This window comes from Macrobrachium rosenbergii, chromosome 4, assembly GCF_040412425.1.
Source record: "Macrobrachium rosenbergii isolate ZJJX-2024 chromosome 4, ASM4041242v1, whole genome shotgun sequence".
In the NCBI taxonomy this organism is placed as follows: Eukaryota; Metazoa; Arthropoda; class Malacostraca; order Decapoda; family Palaemonidae; genus Macrobrachium; species Macrobrachium rosenbergii.
This window is the reverse complement of record NC_089744.1, coordinates 55852499-55877168: the sequence shown is the minus strand read 5'-3', so window position 1 is coordinate 55877168 and position 24670 is coordinate 55852499. Positions and strand designations below refer to the sequence as shown.

The window sequence follows — 24670 nt, the reverse complement described above, 5'->3', positions numbered from 1 at the left end:
TCGAGGACTTGTAGCCCTTCGCCTTCCATGAAGTCTTCAACTTCAACTTGGGGATAGCAGACGGAGCTCTATCACCCAAGGAGGAAGACTTCACAAAACCTGCAAATGAAGATACTGATGAAGCAGGGGAGTCAAACAGAGGGGGGCCCGCCCCAACATCCTCACTTACCTCACCACTTACCACCTGGTCCGGCTCCGTATTCATTGGTTCCAGGTTGAGATCCAAGGCGGCTACATCCTCCGAGACTTCGGCATATAGGATATCCACTTGAGGTGGCTGGGTCGCATCCCGGATTTGCTGGATGATTGGGGTGGCAAGATCTTCAGGCACTGCTGCCGCCACCCGTGCGCGGGGTAAAGCAAGTCCTCAACCTGGTGTCGAGGACGTAGGGCTTCCCCGACGGAACATTCCTGCCGAACCCAGCCACCCAGGCCCGGAGGGATTCCAAGGCAGACTTCTTGGAAGCTTTCATCCGCCTGCAAGGAAACCAGCAATTAGTTAGGAACGAAAAAGCCAGACCGAACCTTTAAACAATATACAATATGAGGAGCATGAACTGGGGAAAAAAGACTGTCACTTACCGACTCATCCTGGATGGTTGAGCAGAGAGCAAAGCAAACCTCACAACCATCGGGTGCCAAACAACCAGGTCGTCAAGTCGGACCGCACAACCAGCGTGGGTCCGCATACCACGTGCCCGTAGGGTTGTTGAAGGGAGGCGGTACACCCGGCTCCTCACAGCGAACAGTCTGTAAGTATAAAAAATACATGAACCTCACACTCTAAGCAAAATAAAGGGGCAAGGCCGGGAAACTCAACTACAACCGGAATACTCCGGCGGAGAAGAACTCCAATATCATAAACTGGGCCAATAAGCTTTAAATGCACAGAGTGGAAGGTAAAGAGAGAGACCCGGAGGACTCGGGAATGAAGGAACGAGAAACCAGAACCAACCATAAGGGCTGCCAGAAAAAATAACGGCGGAGCCCCCGGGTGTAGGACCGGACTCACGTATATATAAAATAAATAAAGGAGCGAACTCCTGTAGATAAACAGATTTATCTAAAATTAATGAAAAATAAAAACAATAATAATAACAAGTGACGGTAAATACTCCGGAGACCGGAGGGGTCCGCTTCCCTTACATGATGTAAAAACTTCCCGCCCTTACCTCCCCGCCGGAGAAACAAGACGGGTAAAGTGCTCAATGTTCATAACATAAGACGGAGCAATTACATTTCACCTTATCTACGAGTCCCGACGGGAGACGAGAGGTATGGGATAGTGATTCAACACGTTCGAGCAAACAAACCACCAACCCCAACACAGCGAAGCTTAGGGACGGTATGGGAGGGAGCGAATCCTCTACCAATAGGAGGAGTCCCTGAATTGGAGAAAACGCCATCTAGCGTCACCCGCACGAGTCGCAAGGCTGGGGGTAGGGGAGGGGGGGTGGAGCAGGGGAGAGAAGTAGGCTACCCGGAAGGGAACAGGAGACAGGGAGAAACATGTCACCCGCTCAACTGCATCCTTCCCTCCAAATGAACTTGGAAGGGTAGCCTACTCCAGGGAGCTACGCACCCAAGCCCGACTCCTTCCTAGGCGAAGCCTAATAAAAAACCTAACCTAGTATAGGTTAGGAAAGAGGAAGGAGTGCAAAAGGAGGAGGAAGCAACAGGAAGAGAAATTTTGTGCCGAGAGCCAACCGGGATCGAGAAGGGGGGGTGGTAAGGAGGCGACTAGCCTAGAGGAAACACATCCAAAGAACTCGATTCCCCCAAATGGAGGAAGAGAACTAAGGGGCTCACTCTACCCACCGAAAAACGACACCAGAGGAAACAGCAACCAAAACTCCCTCAACCTGATCTCCGCACCCAGGGCAAGGGGATGGAAGCAAACAAGCCTACACCACAAAATACCATCACACATAAATAATTAAAATCAAAATATGCTCAATAGGGAGCGTAGCCTACCTCGGGGAAGCGGTAGATTGGGGCTGCCGCTACCACCAGAGGTAAACAACAAAACTTAAAACAATTAAAATAAATAAATATACTAAAAATAAAAGGAGAGCACCATCTTCAAGCATAAAATAATGGCCTACTTGAGACCAAAAATAAAAAGGAACCCAACCTGGGGGGGTACTTGGACGGGGCATCACCCTAATAAAGGCCGATAGGCCAATGAAATGTAATTCAAAACCAAAAGGGAAGGGAACCACCGCAAGGAACCACCAGGAAGGGAACCAAGGGGCTGAAATCTTTCTATAACGACGAGGAGACAACTCCAACCGAAAGAACAGAAGGAGTCGCCTCGCGGTCGACATGGCTGGCGGGGACGCCATGGCGTCATAATAAGATCTCAATATTTATGAAAATACGAGACCAAAACAGCCAATAAAACAGAACAAAACCCCACAAGAAGATGGTACTTAACTTAGAGATGGAAAAGGTGCTCGATGCCATCGTAGATGAAGAAAATAATCCAAATAAGAGGACGAGCACACAAAAGAAACGAATTTGTCACGTGCTAGAAAATGGAATGTAGTAGGTGGCGCTGGTGTCGCCGTCCTGGCGGGTGTTGAGTGTAGGAGCTGTAACGGCTCACCGCTCTTTTCCGGGGGTTTTGATAAGGAGAGATCTTTCGAGTATATTTCCGTGGTAGTGGTATTTCACTCACCCTTCTTTATACCGACGTCTTCCTAGAAGACGCTCGACTGGGGGTAGTAACCCCAGCTTTCCTGAAAGCTCTTTTTCTCTGGTATATCTAGCATTGTTATACCTAGAAATTCGTGCTGTAATGGAATTTCACCGGCTGACACGGGACTGGACTCAGAAATGACATTTTTATAATAAAATAAAGTTTTATATATACTTACCAAGTAATTACATAGCTATAGTTTCCACTTAATGGCAGCTTAGATTCAAAATTTCGCGGGTAGCGTTTCAGTGTAGTTTGTGTAGGTGATCAGCCCGTCCCACTAACGGAATATTGGAATGACCTAGCAAACAATTCTCATTCGTTTTATGCCTTATGTCCATCAGAGGGGAGGAGGGTGGGCTTCGATTCTGTAATTACTTGGTAAGTATATATAAAACTTTATTTTATCATAAAAATGTCATTTTTATATAAGTAACTTACCAAGTAATTACATAGCTGAATCCCATATTGACAGGAGGTGGGATACATGGACATAGTAGTCTACTCCAAAAACATTAAGCCAAGTAATGAATTTGAAATAGAAAAGTTGCTAGCATTGAATACAAAGCTTGTCGTTCCTTATTAGTTAAGAGAGCCTGCAGTATAAAACTGCAACTGGTTGACGCTCAACTTAACCTGTAGTGGCGTGGTGGTAGAGCCAAAGGTCGCCTCTACTTGAGTGGGGGCTTTGTAGCGAAGAAGTACTTCGTTGGCTACCAAAGCATCAGTAGAAGTTATGCAGTTAAGGAGTTATCCAATAGCTAGCAAAACTTTAATAGGCGCCCTTGCCCCGGACGCAGTACCAACGTAAAAACAACCAGATACACTGTCACCTACACTGAAATAACACCACAACCCATCCACTGAGAATGTTGGGTGTGCTCCAGGTATTTGTACCTCCTGGCTCCTAAAAAACTCTATACCTCACCAGAAGGTGAAGAGAGTAGGAGAAAATCTCATGCTTCCTCCTGCCATACCATGCCAGTCACTATCCTGTGGCACTGCATAATTTACACGCTACTTAGCTGGCGCCAGTCTGGAGTTGGTGACAGGCGAGCTGTGGAAGCTCGCGAATTATTATAAATATCAGTGGTTCCAGACCGTAACTGGCACCAAGCGAGCTGGGCGCCAGCCAAGCTGCTGGGAAATCACGAAAGTCTTAAGCTTTAAAGTTGGCGCTAGACTGTAGCTGGTGCCAGGCAAGCTGAGCACCAGGGGAGCCCAAAGCTCTGAGGGTTCTATAGCTGGCGCCAGGTAAGCTAGCAGCTCGAGGCTTTGGAAGCTCTAAAGCTGGCGCCCGAAGAGCTGGGTGCCAGCAGAGCTAGAAGTTCAGGTTTCACTTCTTAAGATAGTGAGATGTGAAGGACGATTATACCTCCCATTGTATTCCACGGCTCGACGCCAGTCTGCCACTATATAAACCACCTGGATCATGAATAAATTAGCAGTTCTCTTTTACCTGCTCGTTTTTTTGCACCTCTTAAAGTGGTGACCCCGGAGTGGTTCCCAAAGCCATTAGCGGACCCATACGGCGACTCGGTCTTGGCTTCGGGAACTTACTCACGCCCTTAGCGGACTAATTACGGCGCTGAACCAGCGTTTGGGCGTGCTGACACTCGTCATCAAAATCACCATGTCATTAGCGGACTCACACGGCGCACTTCCAAGTGCGTTTTGACGCGAGTACCCTACTCCAGTTAAGAGGGCAAAGAGCGAGCATGGACATGGACATCCCTTCCCTCGTTCAGTTAACCTCTAACCTTGCGGATTCGGTTGCCTACCTCCCTCCCATATCACCCGCGCCCGTCCCTGCGCCGAGGCTCTCACGCTCCTCCACACCCCTGCCCGCACCCCGCACTCCCCCCTGTCTGGCAGGACAATCACGGGTCGCCCTGTCCATAAAACTGCCGCCGTTCATGCAGGGGAATCCATCGGCATGGCTGTACAGGGTCGAGAGTCAGTTCAGGCTGGCGGAACTCAACGACGAAGTGCTGCAGGCGGACACAGCACTTAACACCCTGCCGGAGGAAACCTACAGAAAGCTCGTCCCGTGGGTGTCCGCCGCACGCGACCCTCACCTACCACCTCCTGAAGAAGTCCCTACTCGAGGTATGCTCCCTGCCGGTCGCCGAGCAGGCCGCCTGTGCCCTCGACCTCGATGTCAGCCCGCGGCAGGATCAGAGCATCATGGAGTCATGGGGCATGATTCAAGACAACCTCACCCTCCCAGATACCGACGGCACCGGAAAACAGAATGAAATAAGCCTGTCGCGGAGCTCCTCCTTCGTCAGCTCCTCCTGGGGGTCCGGACACAAATCCCTGAGCCCTATGCCATGCCCCTTGACGACCTGATCCGCACGGCGCAGAACCTGACGGACTCCGTGAGGGCAACGAAGCGGGTACCAGCACCTGCACTACCAGTCAGCACCATCCAGGAGGAGGAAGGCGCAGAGCAGGAGTTTAACGTCGTCGCCAGGAGGCGCCCAGCACCTCACAACAGGTGGAATTCTCCAGGGCTTTGCCACTACCACAGGCGGTTTGGCAAGGACGCCCGGAACTGCCTGCTGCCCTGTTCATTCACCCGTTCAAAAAAACGGGGGAGGCGGCGGCCAGCAGGACAGGCTGCTATGGCAGCAGAAGAACCCAGGGGCCCAGAACCAGTAGGCTTCTACGTCCGCGACACCGTCTCCAGCAGGATGATGCTGGTCAACACAGGGGCCATTAGATCAATCTCCCCGGCATCCAGAGAGGACCTCAAGCGAGAACCGGACCCGGCTGCCTTCCTGATGGGTGGCAACGGGTCCCCCATCCTCTCCTACGGCACCAGGCCCCTGTCGATCTCCATCCTTGGCCGGAGATATTCCTGGGACTTAGTCGTTGCGGACATAGGGACCCCGTCCTGGGTGCGGATTTCCTTGCCCACTTCGGGTTGGCAGTCGACGTCAGTCGGAAGCGCCTCCTCGACACCGACTCCTGCCAGTCCCTCCCGTTGGCAACGAGACCCAAGGCGTCCACCATCTGCTTCGCCGCCCCCCACCAGTACTCACAGCTGCTGACGGAGTTCCCGGACGTTTTCAGGCCCGAGCTCTGCCAAATCCCCGAGGCCCCAGCCAAACATAGCATCTACCATCACAAAGACAAAGGGCCGCCCTGCGCACGCGAGGTTCCGGAGGCTTCCCCTGCGGCGCCTTCAGGAGGCCAAGAACGCATTTGCCGAAATGGAGCGGATGGGAATCTGCAAGAAGGCCTCCAGCCCGTGGGCTTCCCTCCTCCACACTGTGCAGAAACCAGACGGCTCCTGGAGACCCTGCAGCGACTACAGGCAGCTTAACCTCACAACGGAACCTGACCATTACCCCCTGCCGAACATGCAGGACCTCACGGCTTCCTTCCACGAGGCCAAAATATTCACTAAGTTGGATCTCTTGAAATCCTATTTTCAGGTACCAGTCGCGCCAGAAGACATACCAAAGACCGCCATCATCACGCCTTTCGGGTCCTACATGTTCGCCTTCTCCACCTTCGACCTGAGGAACGCCGGGGCGACTTTCCAGCGGCTCATGGACAGCATCCTGGGGGACCCGAAGTTCTGCGTCTGCTACGTAGATATCCTTATATATTCCAGGTCCCACAGTGAGCACCAGAAACACATCCGGGCAGTCCTGCAGCACCTACAGGAGAACAGCCTCGTTGTACGTTTCGACAAGTGCACCTTCGGCGTCCAAAAGGCCGATTTCCTGGGCCATGAGGTATCCCCGGACAGAGGTCCGCTACAGCACCTTCGACAGGGAACTCTGCGCAGTGTACCGTGCAGTCCGTCACTTCAAGTTCCTCCTGGAGGGCACGCCCTTCACAATCTACACGGACCGCCAGCCGCTGGTACATGCCTTCACCAAGCAGGGGGACGCATGGTCTTCCAAGCAGCAACGGCATCTCTCGGCCATCGCCGAGTTCACCTGCTCCATCAAGTACCTCCACGGCAGGAAGAACCCTGTGGCAGACGCCCTCTCCAGAGTCGAGCTAAACGCGGTGCAGCTTGGGATCAACTACGAAGACCTCGCCAGGGAACAGGCCGCCGACCCAGAGACCCCAGCCTACTGCACCGCCATCACGTCCCTGAAGTGGCGGGACGTGCCCCTCGCCCCCTGGGGCCCAAGTCTCCTCTGCAACGTCAGTACCGGCCAGCCCCGCCCCCTGGTGCCAGCCTCCCGCCGCCGCCAGGTATTCGACGTCATCCACAGCCTCTCACACCCCTCCGGCAGGACAACGGCCAAACTGCTGTCAGGGAAATTCGTCTGGCACGGAGTGCAGGAGGACGCGAGGACCTGGGCAAGGCAGTGCCTGCAGTGCCAAACCAGCAAGGTGGGACATCACACCGAGTCCGGGGTAGGCAAGTTCCCGCAGCCAGAGTGACGCTTCGGCCACATTCACATCGACGTCATCGGGCCCCTTCCCCCATCAGGCGGGTCCAGATACCTCCTGACGGTGGTAGACCGCTCAATGCGGTGGCGCGAAGCCAAGACCAATGCAAGAAGCCACCGCCAGCGCATGTGCCGAGGCCCTGCTCTCCAGTTGGGTCAGCCACTTCGCCATCCCAGACCACATCACAACCCTGGTACGCCCTGGCTCAGCTGCTGGGGGCAATGCATCACACACCCACGGCGTACAACCCAGCAGCCAATGGCTTGGTCGAGCGATTTCACAGGTCCCTGAAGGTGTCCCTTATGGCCTGCTGCACCGCCGAGGACTGGAAGCACCAGCTGCCGTGAGTCCTCCTTGGGTTGAGAACCGCCCCCAGGGCTGACAGCGCCCCGTCCGCAGCCAAGAAAACCTCCGGCGAGTCCCTCGTGGTCGCCACAACCCATCGGTCCAGAGGCTTCGCAACATAGTCAGCAAGTTCGCCCCCTGCAGGCGGACATACACAGACAGGTCGGCCACCTTCACGCTGCCAGGGGTGGCCTCCACCACCCACATCTTTGTCAGGGATGACGCCGTCCGCCTGCCCCTGACCAGGCCCTACAGGGGACCCTTCCATGTGCTGGAGCGGAACAATAAGGCGTTCCTGCTCGCACTTCACAGGAGGAACGATTGGGTGTCAATAGACCGGGTCAAGCCCGCCCTCCTGGAGGAGGACACAGATGTCACCACATCGCACCCTCCGCCTGGTCAGCCTTCGCCGCAGCCGGGCCCTCGTAAGGGGTGGGCACACAGCCGTCCCCAAAAAAGCCCACCCACACCCGCAGTCAGGCACCCCCACACAAAGGGCGTTTCCCCGCTGTCCTCACGCAGCCATGGCACCCTTCAGCAGCCCAGCAGATACGCCGACTAACCAGACGTCACCCACGTCTTGGGGGGGGGGAGTATTTGTAAAGTCATCTGTAAAGTCATTTGTAAAGTCTCTGCTGAGCAAGTTTTCTGTGGAGATGTCCCATTTTCTTTGCCTCTACAATTAGTCACGCCTAACGTGCCAGGTCACGTAAATTCAATCATTTAAAATATGTATATATTTGTTTACCTGTTATCAATTGTGTACCGTATGTCTCTTCTTTCACAGGCATCAAGATTGTATCCAATTTCACTTCTGTCTATTTTCACATTGTAAAGTGTACTCGATCGCTGTATTTATTGTTATTCATTATCGACCTCAGGTCACTGAGGCTCCCATTGTATTCCATGGCTCGACACCAGTCTGCCACTATATAAACCACATGGATCATGAATAAATTAGCAGTTTTCTTTTACCTGCTCGTTTTTTTGCACCTCTTAAAGTAGCAAACACATTATTATTTTTACACTATTCTGAAAAGGAACTTTGCCTTTACCGACCAAGACGACGTACACACAGTATCATCATACACACTAGTCTCATGTTCTAATTAAGACTGAGACTTGCAGATAAGAATACAAAATCATGATTACTGGTTTGGCAACGAACACAATGTTTACATTCACCGGTAAAGGCAATATTGTCGGTTAAACTACGCTACCGGTAGTTTAACCGAAATCAGCGATAAAACATCGCCAAAATCCAGTCTCTGACCGGCAAATTTAAGAACAAAGCTGACAAAGACGCTCTGTGTTGACTTGAGCATCGGCAGAAACGTAATGACGAGTACTGTATTTGCCGGGTAGTTCCCGATACTCTCGTTAGTGGGCGAGACCAGTCACCTGCACTAAACTGAAATGCTAACCTGCGAATTTCTGAATTTGAGCTGCCGAGGCAAGAGAAACTCTTAGCTAAGTAATTACTGGGTAAGCGACATATATAAAAATGATATTTTTATGATAAAATAAAGTTTGTTCATACTTACCTGGCAGATATATATATAGCTGTATTCTCCGAAAGGGACCGACAGAAATTCAAAAACTTACGGCACACGCAGTTGGGCCAGGTGGTTAGTACCCATTCCCGCCACTGGGAGGCGGGTATCAGGAACCATTCCCATTTTCTATTCAGATTTTCTAGAATCTAGAACTACTGTCTCCTGAGGGGAGGAGGGTGGGTACTATGATTATATATATCTGCCAGGTAAGTATGAACAAACTTTATTTTATCATAAAAATATCATTTTGTTCATGACACTTACCTGACAGATATATATATAGCTGAATCCACCATTGGAGGTGGGAAGAGACAGAATAGGATTTACAGAAACAAACATATGTAGGCGATTGATGCCTTGGTTCCTTACCTGTTAGCATTGCTGACTTCGTGATTACTGTCACCCAAGTCTGCTTCTGCTTTACTAGAGACTCCAGTGAGGTAGGGCCTATAAAGCTGGTGAAATCTAGATGATCTGTCAACGGGGCGAGACCACAATGTGACTAGACCATATGACCTTACTGTGAGGGCAAGCGACAAACGAAACAACCACCTGACCAAGCCTAGTTTACGTCATGAATAAATAACATAAACTAAGGACTGGGACGACCACCACTGGTGGAGACCCAACAACCATAAAAACAACACATCTAATATATTTAAAAACACACAAAAAACAAAACTAAAGGAAAGGATGAGAGTCGCTTTCTGCCCCAAGATCGCATTTGCGGAAACGTAAGGCCCCAGCGCACAGCAATTCTCATAGGACGTCTTTACTTCCGTAAGATAATGAGAAGCGAAGACAGAATTGCTTCGCCAAAAAGTGGCACCCAGAATGTCATTGAGAGACTGGTTTTTCTGGAAAGCCACTGAGGTAGCAATGGCTCTCACTTCGTGAGCCTTGACCTTCAAAGATCTCAAATCCTCGTCTAGCACACTGGAATGGGCGTCTATGATGGTGCTTCTTAAAAAGAACGCCAGGGCATTCTTCGAGAGAGGTATATCAGGCCTCTTAACCGAGCACCAAAGATTGTTAGAAGGACCTCTACAATCCTGGGTCCTCTGTAAGTAAAATTTCAGAGCCCTGACAGGGCACAGGGTTCTCTCCGGTTCTTGTCCAGTGATGTCCGTCAAGCCCTTAATTTCGAAGGACCTGGGCTAAGGGGAAGACAGGTTTTCATTCTTGGCAAGAAACATAGGGCTCAGAGAGCAGACTGCATCAGGGCCTCTAAAACCTATAATCTTGCTGATCGCTTGAAGTTCACTAACTCTCTTCGCCGTCACCAGAGCAGTTAGGAAAATAGCTTTCTTGGTTACGTCCTTGAAGGAAGCAGAATGCAAAGGTTCAAATCTCTTGGACATCAGGAATTTTAGAACCACATCTAAATTCCACGAAGGTAACTTAGGGGCGGCTACCTTAGACGTCTCAAAAGACCTTAGAAGATCATGAAGGTCTTTGTTGTCCGATAAGTCAAGGCCTCTATGCCTAAAGACCGCTGACAGCATACTTCTGTAGCCTTTGATGGTAGGGACTGCCAGCTTTAAATCCTTTCTCAAATAAAAAAGGAAGTCTGCTATCTGGGACACAGAGGTTGTGGTAGAGGAAATTCCCTTAAGTTTGCACCACTTCCTAAAAATGACCCACTTTGACTGGTACACTGTGCTGGAGGAGGCTCTCCTGGCGTTGGCGATCGCCTTAGCCACTGGTTTAGAAAAACCTCTCGCTCTGAGCAACTTCTCGATAGTCTGAATGCAGTCAGACTCAGAGCGGGAAGGTTTTTGTGGTACCTCTCGAAGTGGGGTTGTTTGAGAAGATCTGTTCTCATAGGAAGCGTTCTTGGAAAATCCACCATGAGAGACATGACCTCTGTGAACCACTCCGCTGAAGGCCAAAAGGGGGCGATTAATGTCATTCTCGTCCCTTCTGAAGCTACAAACTTCCTGATGACTTCCCCCAGAATCTTGAATGGGGGAAAGGCATACAGGTCTAGACCCTTCCAGTCCCAGAGAAAGGCATCTACTGCTAGGGCCCCAGGGTCGAGCATGGGAGAGCAGTAAAGAGGCAGCCTTGTGGTCCTTGAAGTTGCAAAGATGTCTACCAGGGGACGTCCCCAAAGCTTCCAAAGCTCCTGACACACTTCCGCGTTCAGAGTCCACTCTGTTGGAAGAAGCTGATGCTGCCGACTGAGGAGGTCCGCGCATACATTCTCGACCCCTACTACGAAACGCGTGAGAATTGTCACCTGACGAGAATGTGCCCACAGCAGGATCTCTTTGGCAATCATTCTACAGGGAAAGGTGAAGCATTAGTAGGATTAACAGGAGATATATTAATACCCTGACTCCCACCGACTGACACACTCCTGGAGGAGGACCTCCTTACATGGTCACGCTCTAACTTTGCAGTTCGTAAGAATCGTAAGCCTTCCAATCAGAATCAGGCAACGATTCACACTCCTTGCAGCGATCATCCAACAGACAGACATGCCCCTACATCTCATGCATACTGTGTGAGGGTCTACTTCTGCCAAGCTTTGCCAACTGGGATAGCCTCACCTTACACTCCTTCACAACACACACCCTGAAACTAGCAGAACTAGAACCAGACATCTTGTTCAAGAATTAGCCAAAACCAAAATCAAATCAGTCCACAGAAACGTATGCTATCCACAAATCCAAAGTCAAAACCAAAAGACAATCAGAATACTCAGTGGAAAAGTTTCCGAAATCCAACCATGGAGGTATTGACAACAGGTGTTGACAATACCTGGGACAGAGAAAATCTGAATAAAAAATGGGAATGGTTCTGATACCCGCCTCCCAGCGAATGGGTACTAACCACCTGGCGGAACTGCATGTGCCGTAAGTTCTTGAATTTCTGTCGGTCCCTTTTCGAGAACACAGCTATATATATATCTGTCAGGTAAGTGTCATGAACAAAATTAATATTAAGGCAAAATTATACTGAAGGCTTGCAAGTAATCTGTGTAAGATGCACGACTTACATTTAATAGCTACATTGGCAGCACATAAGTAGCCACTTTTTATGCCTGGATTATCCTAAAAACCGGGAAAACACCATTCGAAAATTAATTTTAAGGTAAAATTATACTGAAGGCTTGCAAGTAATCTAGACTTGGTAAACAAAGCAGAATGCAAAAGATTTAGCGTAAAGGAATGGCGTAAAACATACGAGGATTACTTAAGGGCAGAGTTGTTATTGGCGGCTCGCAAGCCTAGATGTAAACAAAAGACTTTTAGACAAAAGTTCTGATAATGAATCAACTTAATAACAAAAACAAGTTAAAATCTCATCCTAAGGTTTCATGAAGGTTACTTATATACATTCCAGTGGATGTGTACACCACGAAATCCAGATATAAATCCGGAAAATAATGAATACAGCAGCTGCCATACTTGGTGTTCACCCGAGCATGGCAGGAACAGATTGAGGTTATCTGCTAAGCAGCTACAGTCGTTCCTAATATTCCCGCTAGTGAGCAGAACTGGTCACCTACAAAGACGTGCGAAGTGTTACCCTTGAAATTTTGAATTCAAGCTGCTGTGGAAAGTGGACTAATAGCTATGTAATTACTTGGTAAGTTACTTATATAAAAATGTCCTTTCCTTCAGTACTGGCTTTTGTAACTGAAGGAGTTTCATGAGCAGGACAATACAACGTATTTCTGAAAAGATGCCACACATTACCAGAAATCGATAAATATCATGGAAATTTACACAGCTTGAAGCAACTGTTTACATACTGCTAATTCAAATTAAAGCACATGAAAGATAATCCAGGATACTTAACATAACGACATGAGCACATGAAAGATAATCCAGGATACTTAACATAATGACATGAAGCACCATTATTTTTGGGAATTTTGCAATAAAATTTCATCAAAAGACAGCAAAAGGTATAAGCACTACCACAAACATAATATCTCACTGAGGACCTGAACTGCCCTTCCAATACATTTTGAGCCAGCTGCTACTAGAACAGAACTTCACCAACCTATTGCCCCTACTTTTCTTAGAAAAAAAACTCAGGACTCTTCTTGCAACACTTAGAATGCTTACAGCTTTCTGATAGTGGCTCAAAGTTTCTTGTCTTTGGTTCCAAGGTAATAATTAGTCTTTAGTTCCAAAGCAACAATTTATTAAAGATCTTTTTAGACTTACTACATCTTAGTTAACCTCTGAATTATATGAAATTCTCTAACCCCACAAGATCAGGAAAAATTTAACTGGGCAAAAATCCTTTCATTAACAGAAGACAGATTTTGATCTCAAAGGGACAAGAGAGCCAAAAGATAGGCAGTAGGCTGCTGCTAGCTCTTAGGTCACATCAGTTAAAGGCTAACCAGCATCCTAACTAAACAGGCAGTTATGTGGCACCCCTCCCCATCTTGGACTGAAAGTCTCCCCTTAGCAACTGAGCTTTAGAAAGCTATACTACATGCCCATTCTATGTCTGCTCTAGGGTTACTGTGTCCAAAGGCTTTTGAGAAGGAAATGGTCTTACAAGTCCGGACCTCAGACGTGGTTGGCATCATTTGGTAAAGATATTTCACTTAGATAGCCAAGCTCTGGATTTGTTCTACTGGGACATCATTAGGAAGGGCTCTGGTACTGTGTCACTTTCCCTTTCATAAGTGATGACAAGCCAAACACCAGCATCAAGATGGCTACATGCTGCTACTCTCCATCAAAGACCCATTCAAGCAAGATAGGGCTCTTCAACCTCGTTTTAATGAAGAGGTTGAATTTGAGGCAGCAACAGACAACACACTTTCTCCTTCACCATCCCCCCTTACGCAAGGACTCTGTCACAACACATCAATGCTAGCAGCTAAAAGTTGAAAGACAGCACTTTGCACGAGGCCATAAACCAGCAAGTCAGTTATGTAACTCCCTGGCTCACTTACAACTGGAACTTATGCAGTTGTGATGAGTATCTTTAATGCCCTTTCGAAAACCAGGGTTAAGGAAGATCACAGAGACTTCACTGTCACTGATTCTGCTGGTTTACTCTGCCAACTGGAAGGATCAAGGGCTTTCAAGTGTAATGTAATGCTCTTCAGCATCACCTGCTCCTCCTCACTCCTTAACCAGACTACCCAGTTCCGTATGGAATGCCATCCACACCAGCTGGTCCAGTTCCTCACACAGAGCTTTGGCATTGACAATTTTGTGAACACACAATTCTATCAAAGCACTGTTGCATGAAGGACCACTCACAGAAAATATCATGATGGATGCCAACACATTATTGGGGAAGCCGTCCAACAAGGTGGCAAATAAACTTCTGCTAACCTGTTCATTACAGCATCAATTCCCCTCCAAAACCCACAATAGCAGTAATTATGGGCAACAGTGGGGTAAATACAGCAACATGCCTGGTCATATAGAGTTCCAGAGAGTCACATACCTACACTTGCTGCTCAAGTGGATGCAAGCCTTAACCAATTAAGACCCTCTCTCAAAATCCCCACTCACTAATCATCACCAATGAGGCAACCAGGCTTGTAAAAGGCCAAGGATAATTAGTCTGTTGCTGAGGTTATCTTCAGAATGCAATTTGTGAGCATGATACAAGGCATCAAGTTTAGATGGACAGAGATTTCCCTCTCAATACTATACTACGTTGAGCATCAACACGAGGTACATCCAAACTGTGGGGCCAATATGACAAACACAATCATGAAGGACATCCTCATAGGGTTTATGCTCTGTAAGAAAACTCAGGGCATTTTGTTGGCTCCAACCAGATTTCCCCCTCTACTAAAGGTGGGTGGACTTCACAGGTAGTATGACGATAACTTCGAATTCAGGGATGGGGATGGTCTACATTTCTTTTAAATTTCACCATGTTGAAAGCACTGACTGCAGTCAAAGCCTTCCACAGAAGCTCGGATGGTGTGGTTCAGTCCAACGATCTCTATATGTCCTATGACAACTTCATTAGTTCCTCGCTGGGTGAGCGGGTTCCGTTCTCAGCTACCACTCTGTTGGTTGCGAGTTCGAATCTCCGACCGGCCAGTGAAGAACAAGAGGAATTTGTTTCTGGTGATAGAAATTAATTTCTCGCTATAATGTGGTTCGGATTCCACTATAAGCTGTAGGTCCCATTGCTAGGTAACCAATTGGTTCTTAGCCATGTAAAAATAAATCTAATCCTTCGGGCCAGCCCTAGGAGAGCTGTTAATCAGCTCAGTGGTCTGGTTAAACCAAGATATACTTAACAAATGCCCTATCAAGATACTCAAGTTGGAGTTTAACATAAATCCTAAATTTACTGATGTAACTCTCCACTAAATATAGTGCAGCATCCCTGGATGCTGCGGCAACGAAGACTCCAGACTTTTCACTTAGAGAATGGCCCCTGAGACAAGCTGCTATGGCTGCCAGGGTAAGATAAGAACTAGGTCTGAAAGCTTGATATGCAGCAAACCTCATCCAAAGTAATCATAATTATTATTTCTCATTAATTTTGGAGGCGCCCCATCTATAAATCTGCAGGCATCAATCTGTACACTCACTTTAACCCTGCTAAGGCAGAGCTGGGTCTCTCATACCCAACCCCTCTGTCTGTCCCATTTGCTAATCAATAACTTCCATGTATCTGTGATCCTTGTTCTTCCCAGTAGCTTCCAAACTTTATGTATCCATGCATGGGGTGAGGAAGTTACGTGAAAGTTTATCTCCATTTCCTCAGCATGAGGATGGCTGAGACCCATGTCTACCCAAGGGGTGAGACATTTCTCATGGTTAGTGTCACATTTGACAAATGTAAGACTACTAAATCCAAGAGGAAACTTCTTGCTCTGTCCTTAAAGCATGACCAACTCGTCACTGGGGAAAATGGGAAGCCAGACATCATCACCTTTTATAACCAAACAAAAGGCAGAGTTGACACATTTGATCAAATGTGTGCTACAATTCATGCGGCTACATGACAAAGGGATGGCTTCTTGCTGTATTCTACGGCATTTTAAATACTGAAGGGATAAATGCATTCACCATCTTCACTGTGCTCAGGAAACAGGAAGGTGTGCAAAAAATCGACTGCCACAAGCTCTTGCTTCAGTTAGCAAGGAGTTGGTAAGACCATGACAAGAGTGAGAATGTCATTCACTGGCCAACAGAGGACGACTTATGAAACTTTCAGGACTGTTCCGAGTTGAATATCACACTTTCTGAACAATCACAGCCCAAGAAGAGGTGCTGGATTTGTTATACAAAGAAAGGCAGGAAAATAGAGTATCTCTTCATCACATGGCATAGGCCAGTGTGCCTGGAGCACTCACATACAGTCAGTAGACAATGGCAAGAGCTGCCTCATACCGTGCAACAGTGCAATTTATTCTTATATAATGCGTTTATAGGCTTTTATGCAACCTATATACAAAATAACTATGAAAAAATAAAAAGTAAGTTACAGCATTTATATTCTGTTCTCTTTGATTATGGATGTGAACTTGTATCTGCAAGTCGCTCTTCACAGCATGAATTACATCATATGCCAAACTTTGGGACCACTCAAACTACCATTCAGATTTTTAAGAGTTTTTTTAATAAAGCCAATTTTACTTCCTATTTTTAAAAATTTTTAAAATATCTGTCAAACATATAAAGATAACAGAAAGTTCATTTATTTAACATAATTGTTTGGCAAGAACACTAAACATATACCCCTATCACTGTATACTGTATTATATTATTATTCAAATAATGGACAAAAATTTTCTCCGAATTTTTATATCTTCGGGTCTGTGAGACCGACTTCTACCAGAGATGAAATAAAGGCCGAACAGAATAGAATAGAATATAAAGAATTGAGGCCCAAGGGCCAAGTTCTGGGACCTGTAAGGTCATTCAGCGCTGAGACAGAAAATTACAGTAAAAAAAATTGACAGGTGTAACAGGAGGAACACCTTGCAGTTGCACTAAGAATTAATTGTTAGCAGAGGGTGGTAAGTAAGATGGAGGAAAGAGAATATGAATGGAGGTACAGTAAGAAGAATGAAAGGGGTTGCAGCTAGGGGCTGAAGGGATGCTGCAAAGGGCTGAAGGGATGCTGCAAAGAATCTTAAATAATGCCAAATGTGCACTGCATTAGGTGCACTGACATCACTAACCCCCTACGGAGGAAATAAAGGCCGAGGTCTATACGAGCGGGATTAAACCATATGACCCGAGTCCTACTCACCTGAAATTGGTTTACGTAATGCGCTGTATATTACAGTACAGCATGTAGCTGTTAAGATCCTTTACGTCTTTACAATTTGTTTATCAATTCTGAATAATCCCTAGCTGATTTTCATTTGTTTGAAACCTATTATCTTGTCTCTTCATCAGATGGAGATTAGTTGCTCATTTTGTAAAATTTACAATGGACTATTGGTTGCAATCATGGTTATTTCAGAACTCAGGCTTATCTTATCATAAGAGCAGTACGGGTACAGCTGTCATATCTGGGAACCATCTGCTTAGGACTTAAATTAAATACATGTACTGTACCTAGTAAAGAATGCCCTTGGTAGAGTACTAGTTCTGAATAATTTCTGAAATAAGCGACCTTGGATAAGAACGTGTGATGGGTTGATATAATTTTAAATTTAATTTATTTAGGAGTAATTTACTATGCTCAGGGAGCAATGAATCCTTGAGAACCCTAACTCACTTTTTTCCAAGTTCTCATTCCACTACAGTTAACAGCTGTTAACTTCATCCTCCCTCTCTCTCTCTCTCTATGCCCTGATGTATCTGGAGGAACAAGGTAACATTTTGTTACAAGTCTACTTTCATCCTTTTAGAATTTCTCTCTCTGCATCGTTTAATGCATTACTGTGTGGCCAACCATGCTCCCACTTATTTTCATGAAAAATACGTCACCCTCACCTGGCTTATGAACTATAATATTCTGCGTAACTTTCCAGTAAGTCCACCTCCATTTAGAAACATTATCTAACTGGTAGCTTTCAATGCAAAGGCAATAGGGGTCATTTCCCCATGTAGCTTTGACCCCCCAATAAGCCCATATATAATTTTGTATTTCCAGTCGAGAACTAGCATCTAATGCTCTATCACCATGAACCCCACAATATGGCAGTTGAGAAGTATCATACACATGAATTGATAAGAGATCGTTTCTGGATTTCTTTGTGATACCGTGCCAGGTTATCCGTGTCCAAGCCAATCGACCTAGGCTAGCTCTTTAAATGCTATGTGATGTATCCCTGCTGTGTGTGTGTGTGTGTGTGTGTGTGTGTGTGTGTGTGTGTGTGTGTGTGTGTGTGTGAAGTCATCATTACCTTCAATTTTTTTCTTTATAGTTTTCAGCAGTATGTATGCGTGTATCGTTATATGGATAACTCTTGGACAACTGTAGTGTCTAAAAATCCAACAGCGTTACCGCTCTCTCTCTCTCTCTCTCTCAATTGAGTGATTATTCCTGTGAGTTCACACTCAAATGTCTTAATTAACCGACCAAATTCAATTTTCCCAAATCTCATACACGAGTAATCCTAAAAAATACACCATTAGAATTAAATTCATATGCTCAATTATAACACTTGGGTTAGGCTACGGGTCTGTTTAGTGCTCTATGAAAAGGCATTCGGGTCGTTTCGGCCGTAAGCACGTTTACGTGGAAAATGGGCACCGTATTTAGTACCAGCCCCTTGGGGATGTAGGTAAAACATGAAATAATAATGGTCTATACCATAAACATAACGTCTTACATTGTTTTGGATGTTACGGCCGAAACGACCAGGACCGGTGAAAAGTGCCTGACTTGCGCGATGTTCGAAGTGAATATGAGGAAGAGGAAGGAAAAAGAGAAAATAAATACTGTAGAAATTAAATCAAGTACAGGGAAGATCAAACTATCATACGAACATTATCTCATAATTATCGAAGCAGCACGTAAAGATGGAACACTAAATAAAATACTAGAGAAGGATGAGTCAACCCAAACAGAGTCAGCAACCTGCGGACACTGCTCTGGGGACGTTGATGAGAAAGGAACCTGCTGTGAAATGTGTGACGTATGGTTTCATTATGAATGCTCGGGCATTGAGGTTAGATACTCACCCATACTTCGTGGGATAACATATGTACATCTGTAATAAATGCAAGAGGTCCTGAACAAATAATACACAAAAAACTCATCGAAGATGAACTTGAAGAAATAAAAGAAAACAGAGATATTAACAAAGTTGATACAGGATTCGGCTCAGAAAACTAGTGACGTAATGATCAATGTAGATGAAATCCAAAACAAAATTGACATTGCTGATAAAGATGTAAAGACCGTGACAAGCATGGACAAAACTTATGCTGAATCACTAAAGGCATAAAAAGGGCGTCTGATCAAATCTACAAACGAAGAGAGCACAGCGGCTAATGAAAAGCGACAAATTTTGAGTGAAATAACGGCGCCAGTTGAACAGGTTAATACAAGAGATGGACACTTATTTGTAAGATTTCCGGACAGGAAAAACTTAGAAAAGGCAAAAATGGAGATTCAGAATATTAACAATATATCAGCAAATGAGAAGGGCAAACTTAAACCAAAAATTAAAGTAGTCTATGTCCCGAAGGATGAAGATGACATTGTTGATAACATTGTAAAGAACGTAAAGAAAAATCTATGGGTAGGTAGCCTCATTTCTGAAAATGACGACCTGAAAATTATAAAGGAAATGATAGCCAAAGATAACAAATATAAACACTGCATCATCAAATGCACACCACAAATACGTAAGGCTATCCATGATAGATGTGGCAAACTGTGTACACTGTAGAGCCGTTGCAAAGCATTCGACTATTACATGCCCTATCAATGCTATAAATGTCAGGAATTTGGTCACAGCGCAGCAAATTGTAGAAATTACCAAGCTTGCCCTAGATGTGGTGAAAATCACAAATCAAATGAATGTGCTAGCAACATCTTCAAGTGTAAAAATTGTGTATAGAAAGGCCATAGTGATACCAAACAAAAAACATATGATGGCATCAAGTACCCAATATATGAAGAATAAGTGTCAAAGGTGAAAATAATACGGATCGTGGCTTTGACTAATAATCTATGTAATTTAATAAGAAAGCAAATTTAAAAAAAAAGAACTAAAGACTTTCCTATCATGCAGGAGCTACAATAATGACGAGAAAACACTGAAAGACAATTATACAATATAAGAAGCACCTTATTTTAAAAAAAGGCCCGCCAGAGAGGGAATTATCCCTGTGGAGGGCTGTACATAAAACCAAACAAAGTGAAACAAAGTAAAAAGTGAATGTTATGTGACCTTGAAAACGTTAACTACAACTAACAAATCTGATCTCTCTCTAATACACACATGCACATAGGCCTAGACACAAAACAGTTCAAGTTTACATACTACAAACAACCTAGTATAACAAGGCAATTTAGCCCCAAAAACTACTGAAAGAAACAAAGATCACTGATAATCACCCAAAGTTTGCAAGTATTAAAAGTTAATAAATTTATTTTAAAATAGGCAAACAAAAGGGTGCACGCTAACAAAATATTCTTGCAATGAAACATCTTGCGTAACATAACATTCATTACCTACACGTTTTGGTTCTTTAGCAACCATCAAGAAAATGAGTTATCCATACGCCGAGGTGTTTTCACCTGAATAAGAATGACAATCTCACTAGCTACATGCCACTGCATTTTTGATAAATAACCTTACCTGTTACCAAAGCTACTTTCTGGGCAAGTGAAGAAGATGCAGCCATAGGTTTGGTAAGTGGTTAACAATTCTGTTGACAGGCAGCGTCGCTTAAGTTTACTTGCCCGACAGCTAGACATACACTGTCTGTGAATAAGAAGCCGGGACCTCGGGTGCAGCAGTGCTGCCGGCCACCGGGAGTCACTCACAGACTCACAGGGTTCCCCGACCAGGGTTGCCAACCCTTGTAAGTCAAACAATACCAAATCGACCATCATATAATACCAAATTTCATGTTTCAATACCAAATTAGGAAAATACATATTACTTAAGTGAGGGGAAGAGATTGTATGAAAATTCATTAACCACCTTTATTGCTGATTCTTATAAAAGTAGCATTAACATTTTAATTAAGGAAGAACAATAAAGTTTCTATTAGTTAAATATTGTAATGTTGTAAACAAAAGCCCAGCTTATAAGCGAGGATTATTTAAAGCAATGACATATGGTGATATAAGAAGGATGGTGCTACTTACCATTGTTGGGATGATTTTTCTTTTTTTGGTGACACGAATCCATATAGGGCATCCAAATTTTCACCATCAGTATCCTTTGCTGACCTTTTATGTTCATACATATCTTGTGAAAATCCTCCCAACATTTTTAATAACAAATTTTACGATTTTTAATACCAGAATACCAAATTTTGTTTTTCAATACCAAACACATTTTTCAATACAAAATTTTAACTACTTTGGTATTGAAATATACTAGTTGGCAACTGTCCCACATGTATCAGACCAAATTATCGTACCATACCTCTTGAAATTATCGTTTTTTGATTAGCATATCGTACATTTTTCATTTCATAACACAGCTGTATTTCACCTACAACAATATATCTTTATATCTATGTTTTAAATGTGTATTGTTAAATAGCATCTTTAACCAATCAGTGGCCATAGTGTTCAAGAAAAAATTTATTCAATTTTCTGAAGGACAAACACTTTTTTTTTTTTTTTGAAACTTTATACCACAGGCCATGAGCATGCGAGACAGCCTGACTACTGTGCATCGATCTCATCCGAGTATAAACCTGTGGTTGCTGAATCACTTAACAGAGATTTACCTTAAAATTTGAGCAAGGTGCAAATTATGGGGGGTGATGTTAAACTCCAACAAAACTCATGTATGATTGGTATAAGACCTGGGACACTGGATCCGCCCTACCCAGATCTTTTCAGTGACTGTGTTTCCTCGACTACATATAACATATTTAAAATCTTTTCTGATTGCAAATTCCATTTTTGAGAAACATATCCGGTCAACTTCTTCATTTGCACAAAAGTTGGTACACTGGTGCAGTCTTTCAAGCTTTGGAGATATGTGTCTAGGGGTTGTGTTTTTATTCTCCTATTCTGTTATTTATTGTTTAATATTGTTCCCGTTTGGTGTTCATCAGCTGACATTTAAACCGTTTAACACACACTTGAATTCTATTGAATTTCTTATTCCTGATCTTGACACTAATATCTCACACCGTCTTTCAATTAGCTCATTGTACATGCTAAGTAAGATATTTCATAATTTCGATCATCTTTTGCGTTCAGATCTCCCCAGATCAAACCATTCACCAGGCGATACTACGTACGTTGTATATTCTAAAAGATTTCCCTTATTTTCTGTGAGGTTCATTACCACATAGTTTTCTGGAAGTGTTATTCCGTTGTGACCAAATCATGGAGTGACATTCCTAATCCTATAGTTGAATTGTTGGAACTGCGCAAATTCTAATTTGGTGCTAATGCTTTTTTGTTGAGCAGGCTGACGTGAGCCTCCATTCACATTCTATTTGTTATTTGTCTTTTCTATTTTACTTCGTTATGTCATTACGTATTCCATTTGTTTTTCTTTGGTATTTTTCTTTCATAATGCATTATTTTCCCATCAATTTAATTTTTTGTAAGGAGCTGCTTTTCCTGTTGGGACCCTAGGGCTTTTAGCATTCTGCTTGCTCAAATAGTGTGGCATGAAAAGAATGTTCCTCTTTAGGAGTGTATTCTGCGAGAGGTGACACGAAGAAGGCTTTTTAAATAATTCCCCATGCAAGGACAGTCAGGCATGGAGGTAAGATGTACCACAGGATCGAGAACTTAAGATTCTATACTGATGTACAGCAGTAATCTGTCAATCATATCGAGGGCAAGGGACGGTCAAGGGTGACAGCTAATGAGGGCTCAGAGAAAGTAACAGTTATTTTCAAGAATAGAATTAATATCTTGACAATAATCAATTAAAAACAAATACCAAATTTCTGGGTGCTAAATGCTATGTACACATGCAAGTCTATTGCCATCTGGAATTATTCCGTGGGTGGCGCTGACTAAATTATCATAAAGAACCAAGGGTGGGCGAATATTCAGTGATATATCAAATGCAATAATTGTAAATTTCCCTTAACAGATGATGAGGGAGTCAAATGCATGTCGTACGCTTCGCGGACTTTCGGAGGGGATGTAGGCCGTGCCACTGGCTGGGCAGGGAACGAACAACAAGCAGCACCCAAGTTTACGAGTTTCTTTGAATAGAAGCTGGAATTTCAATGGAGTATAACGTAAGGATATGCTCCAGTCGATGTCGGTTTAGGACGAAAACTTAGATGATTTACTTTGATCAAAGAGTGAGGACAAGGGTCCCTCCTTTGACAAATCCGTCAAAGCGAGGAAAGCCACCTGCTTTGATGAATGGGGTGTCTTCAGCTGTGGGGCGTGAGTTTTGTCCATGATGTTCCTTGTGTAAAGGTGAATCCCTGTAGTGATTCTGTTGGTTGGATCTGTTAAAGAATGAAACAGAATGAGTGGCACCCCTTTCTGACATCTGCAACAATCGCGTGAGACCTCGTTTTTCAGGGTCTTTGTTGTTATCACGGTCCAGATATACCAGGTCAGCCAGCGGCCAGGTATGGACATGAGTCAGAGGGGTAGTGAAGTCACGCCTCCCAGAGACAGCATTTTAGTAAACAAAACCCACGTAACAAAGCCTTAGACTGCTGCTTGCTTCCGTGTGATTGATATCATAACGTGTTTTTTGTTATTTTCGTGTGCCTATAAACTTTGTCTTGATTATTCAGAGTTGTTAATTCAGTGTCGATATGCCAAGTAACTGCTCTGTGTTTGATGTTCTAATTATTAGAAACTAAGCACCAGTCTGTGCTCAAACACTAGATTACATGTCGCCTCAGTCATGGCATCACATTGCTGGGCAAAGCATTGCCATATGAGGCAGTAGGTGAGCTTGGAATCTGTCCTCATGAATGTAGCTTCTTGTCTACAAACTGAGTGCCACATTAGTATGAGTCGGTGACATCTAATCCGACCATACCTCGTTTTGTTGGGTGTTGTTCCAGCACTTGTGCTTCTTGAAGAGTCTATAGGGCTGGTAATTGGCTAACTTGTCCTCCAACCCCAAAAAGCAAAACCCCGGAATGAATCAGCAAGTCCTCAGACTTCATGTAGGCAACATGTATGGTCTCTTCACTTAATATCCTGGTACGCATTTCGACTTCCCCTCAGATTTCACTGGTACATTCCAGGTGATTAAGTGGCGTTCAGCCATAGTTTGAAGCAGCTGTTCTTTAATCCTTATCCTTTGCAACGACAGGTCCACCTCCCATTCAGCAAAGTCATGTTACACCTTTAAACGCAAGTTGGCACTGATGGAAGGTGTCTTTCCAGGGGCATTGACAAAAGGGATAGTGTTTCGTGCCCGTGAATCGATGCACTCGGGTTTTATGGGCTGAGCGGGAAGTACTCCTAAAGGCTTCCAATCTGGCACATGATAATTTCATGGTGACCTTTACCATCGAACACAAATGTAAATAGCATGGAGTATTTTTCCTTAATGTAGTCAAGCAGGGTCCAAAATTTTGATCAAAACACT

General features: G+C 44.8%; 1 protein-coding gene across 10 annotated transcripts in view; it reads right to left on the bottom strand.

Moving 5' to 3' along the window:
• LOC136834791 (uncharacterized oxidoreductase TM_0325-like) overlaps positions 1 to 24670 on the bottom strand; it is a 118925-nt gene that overhangs the window by 91951 nt on the left and 2304 nt on the right. For 6 of the 10 annotated variants that reach the window (XR_010851889.1, XM_067097560.1, XM_067097555.1 and 3 more), the window contains exon 1: positions 20753 to 20923. The exons of 1 other annotated variant lie outside the window; for it this stretch is intronic. Coding sequence is in view for 8 of the 9 variants with exons in the window: in XM_067097560.1 (XP_066953661.1) it covers positions 20753 to 20798 (46 nt within the window). In the remaining variant the exon portion in view is untranslated. Of the gene's footprint in view, positions 1 to 20752; positions 20976 to 24670 lie in introns of those variants that run through there. 3 more of the 10 variants (XM_067097512.1, XM_067097579.1, XM_067097504.1) reach the window with 3 other exon arrangements.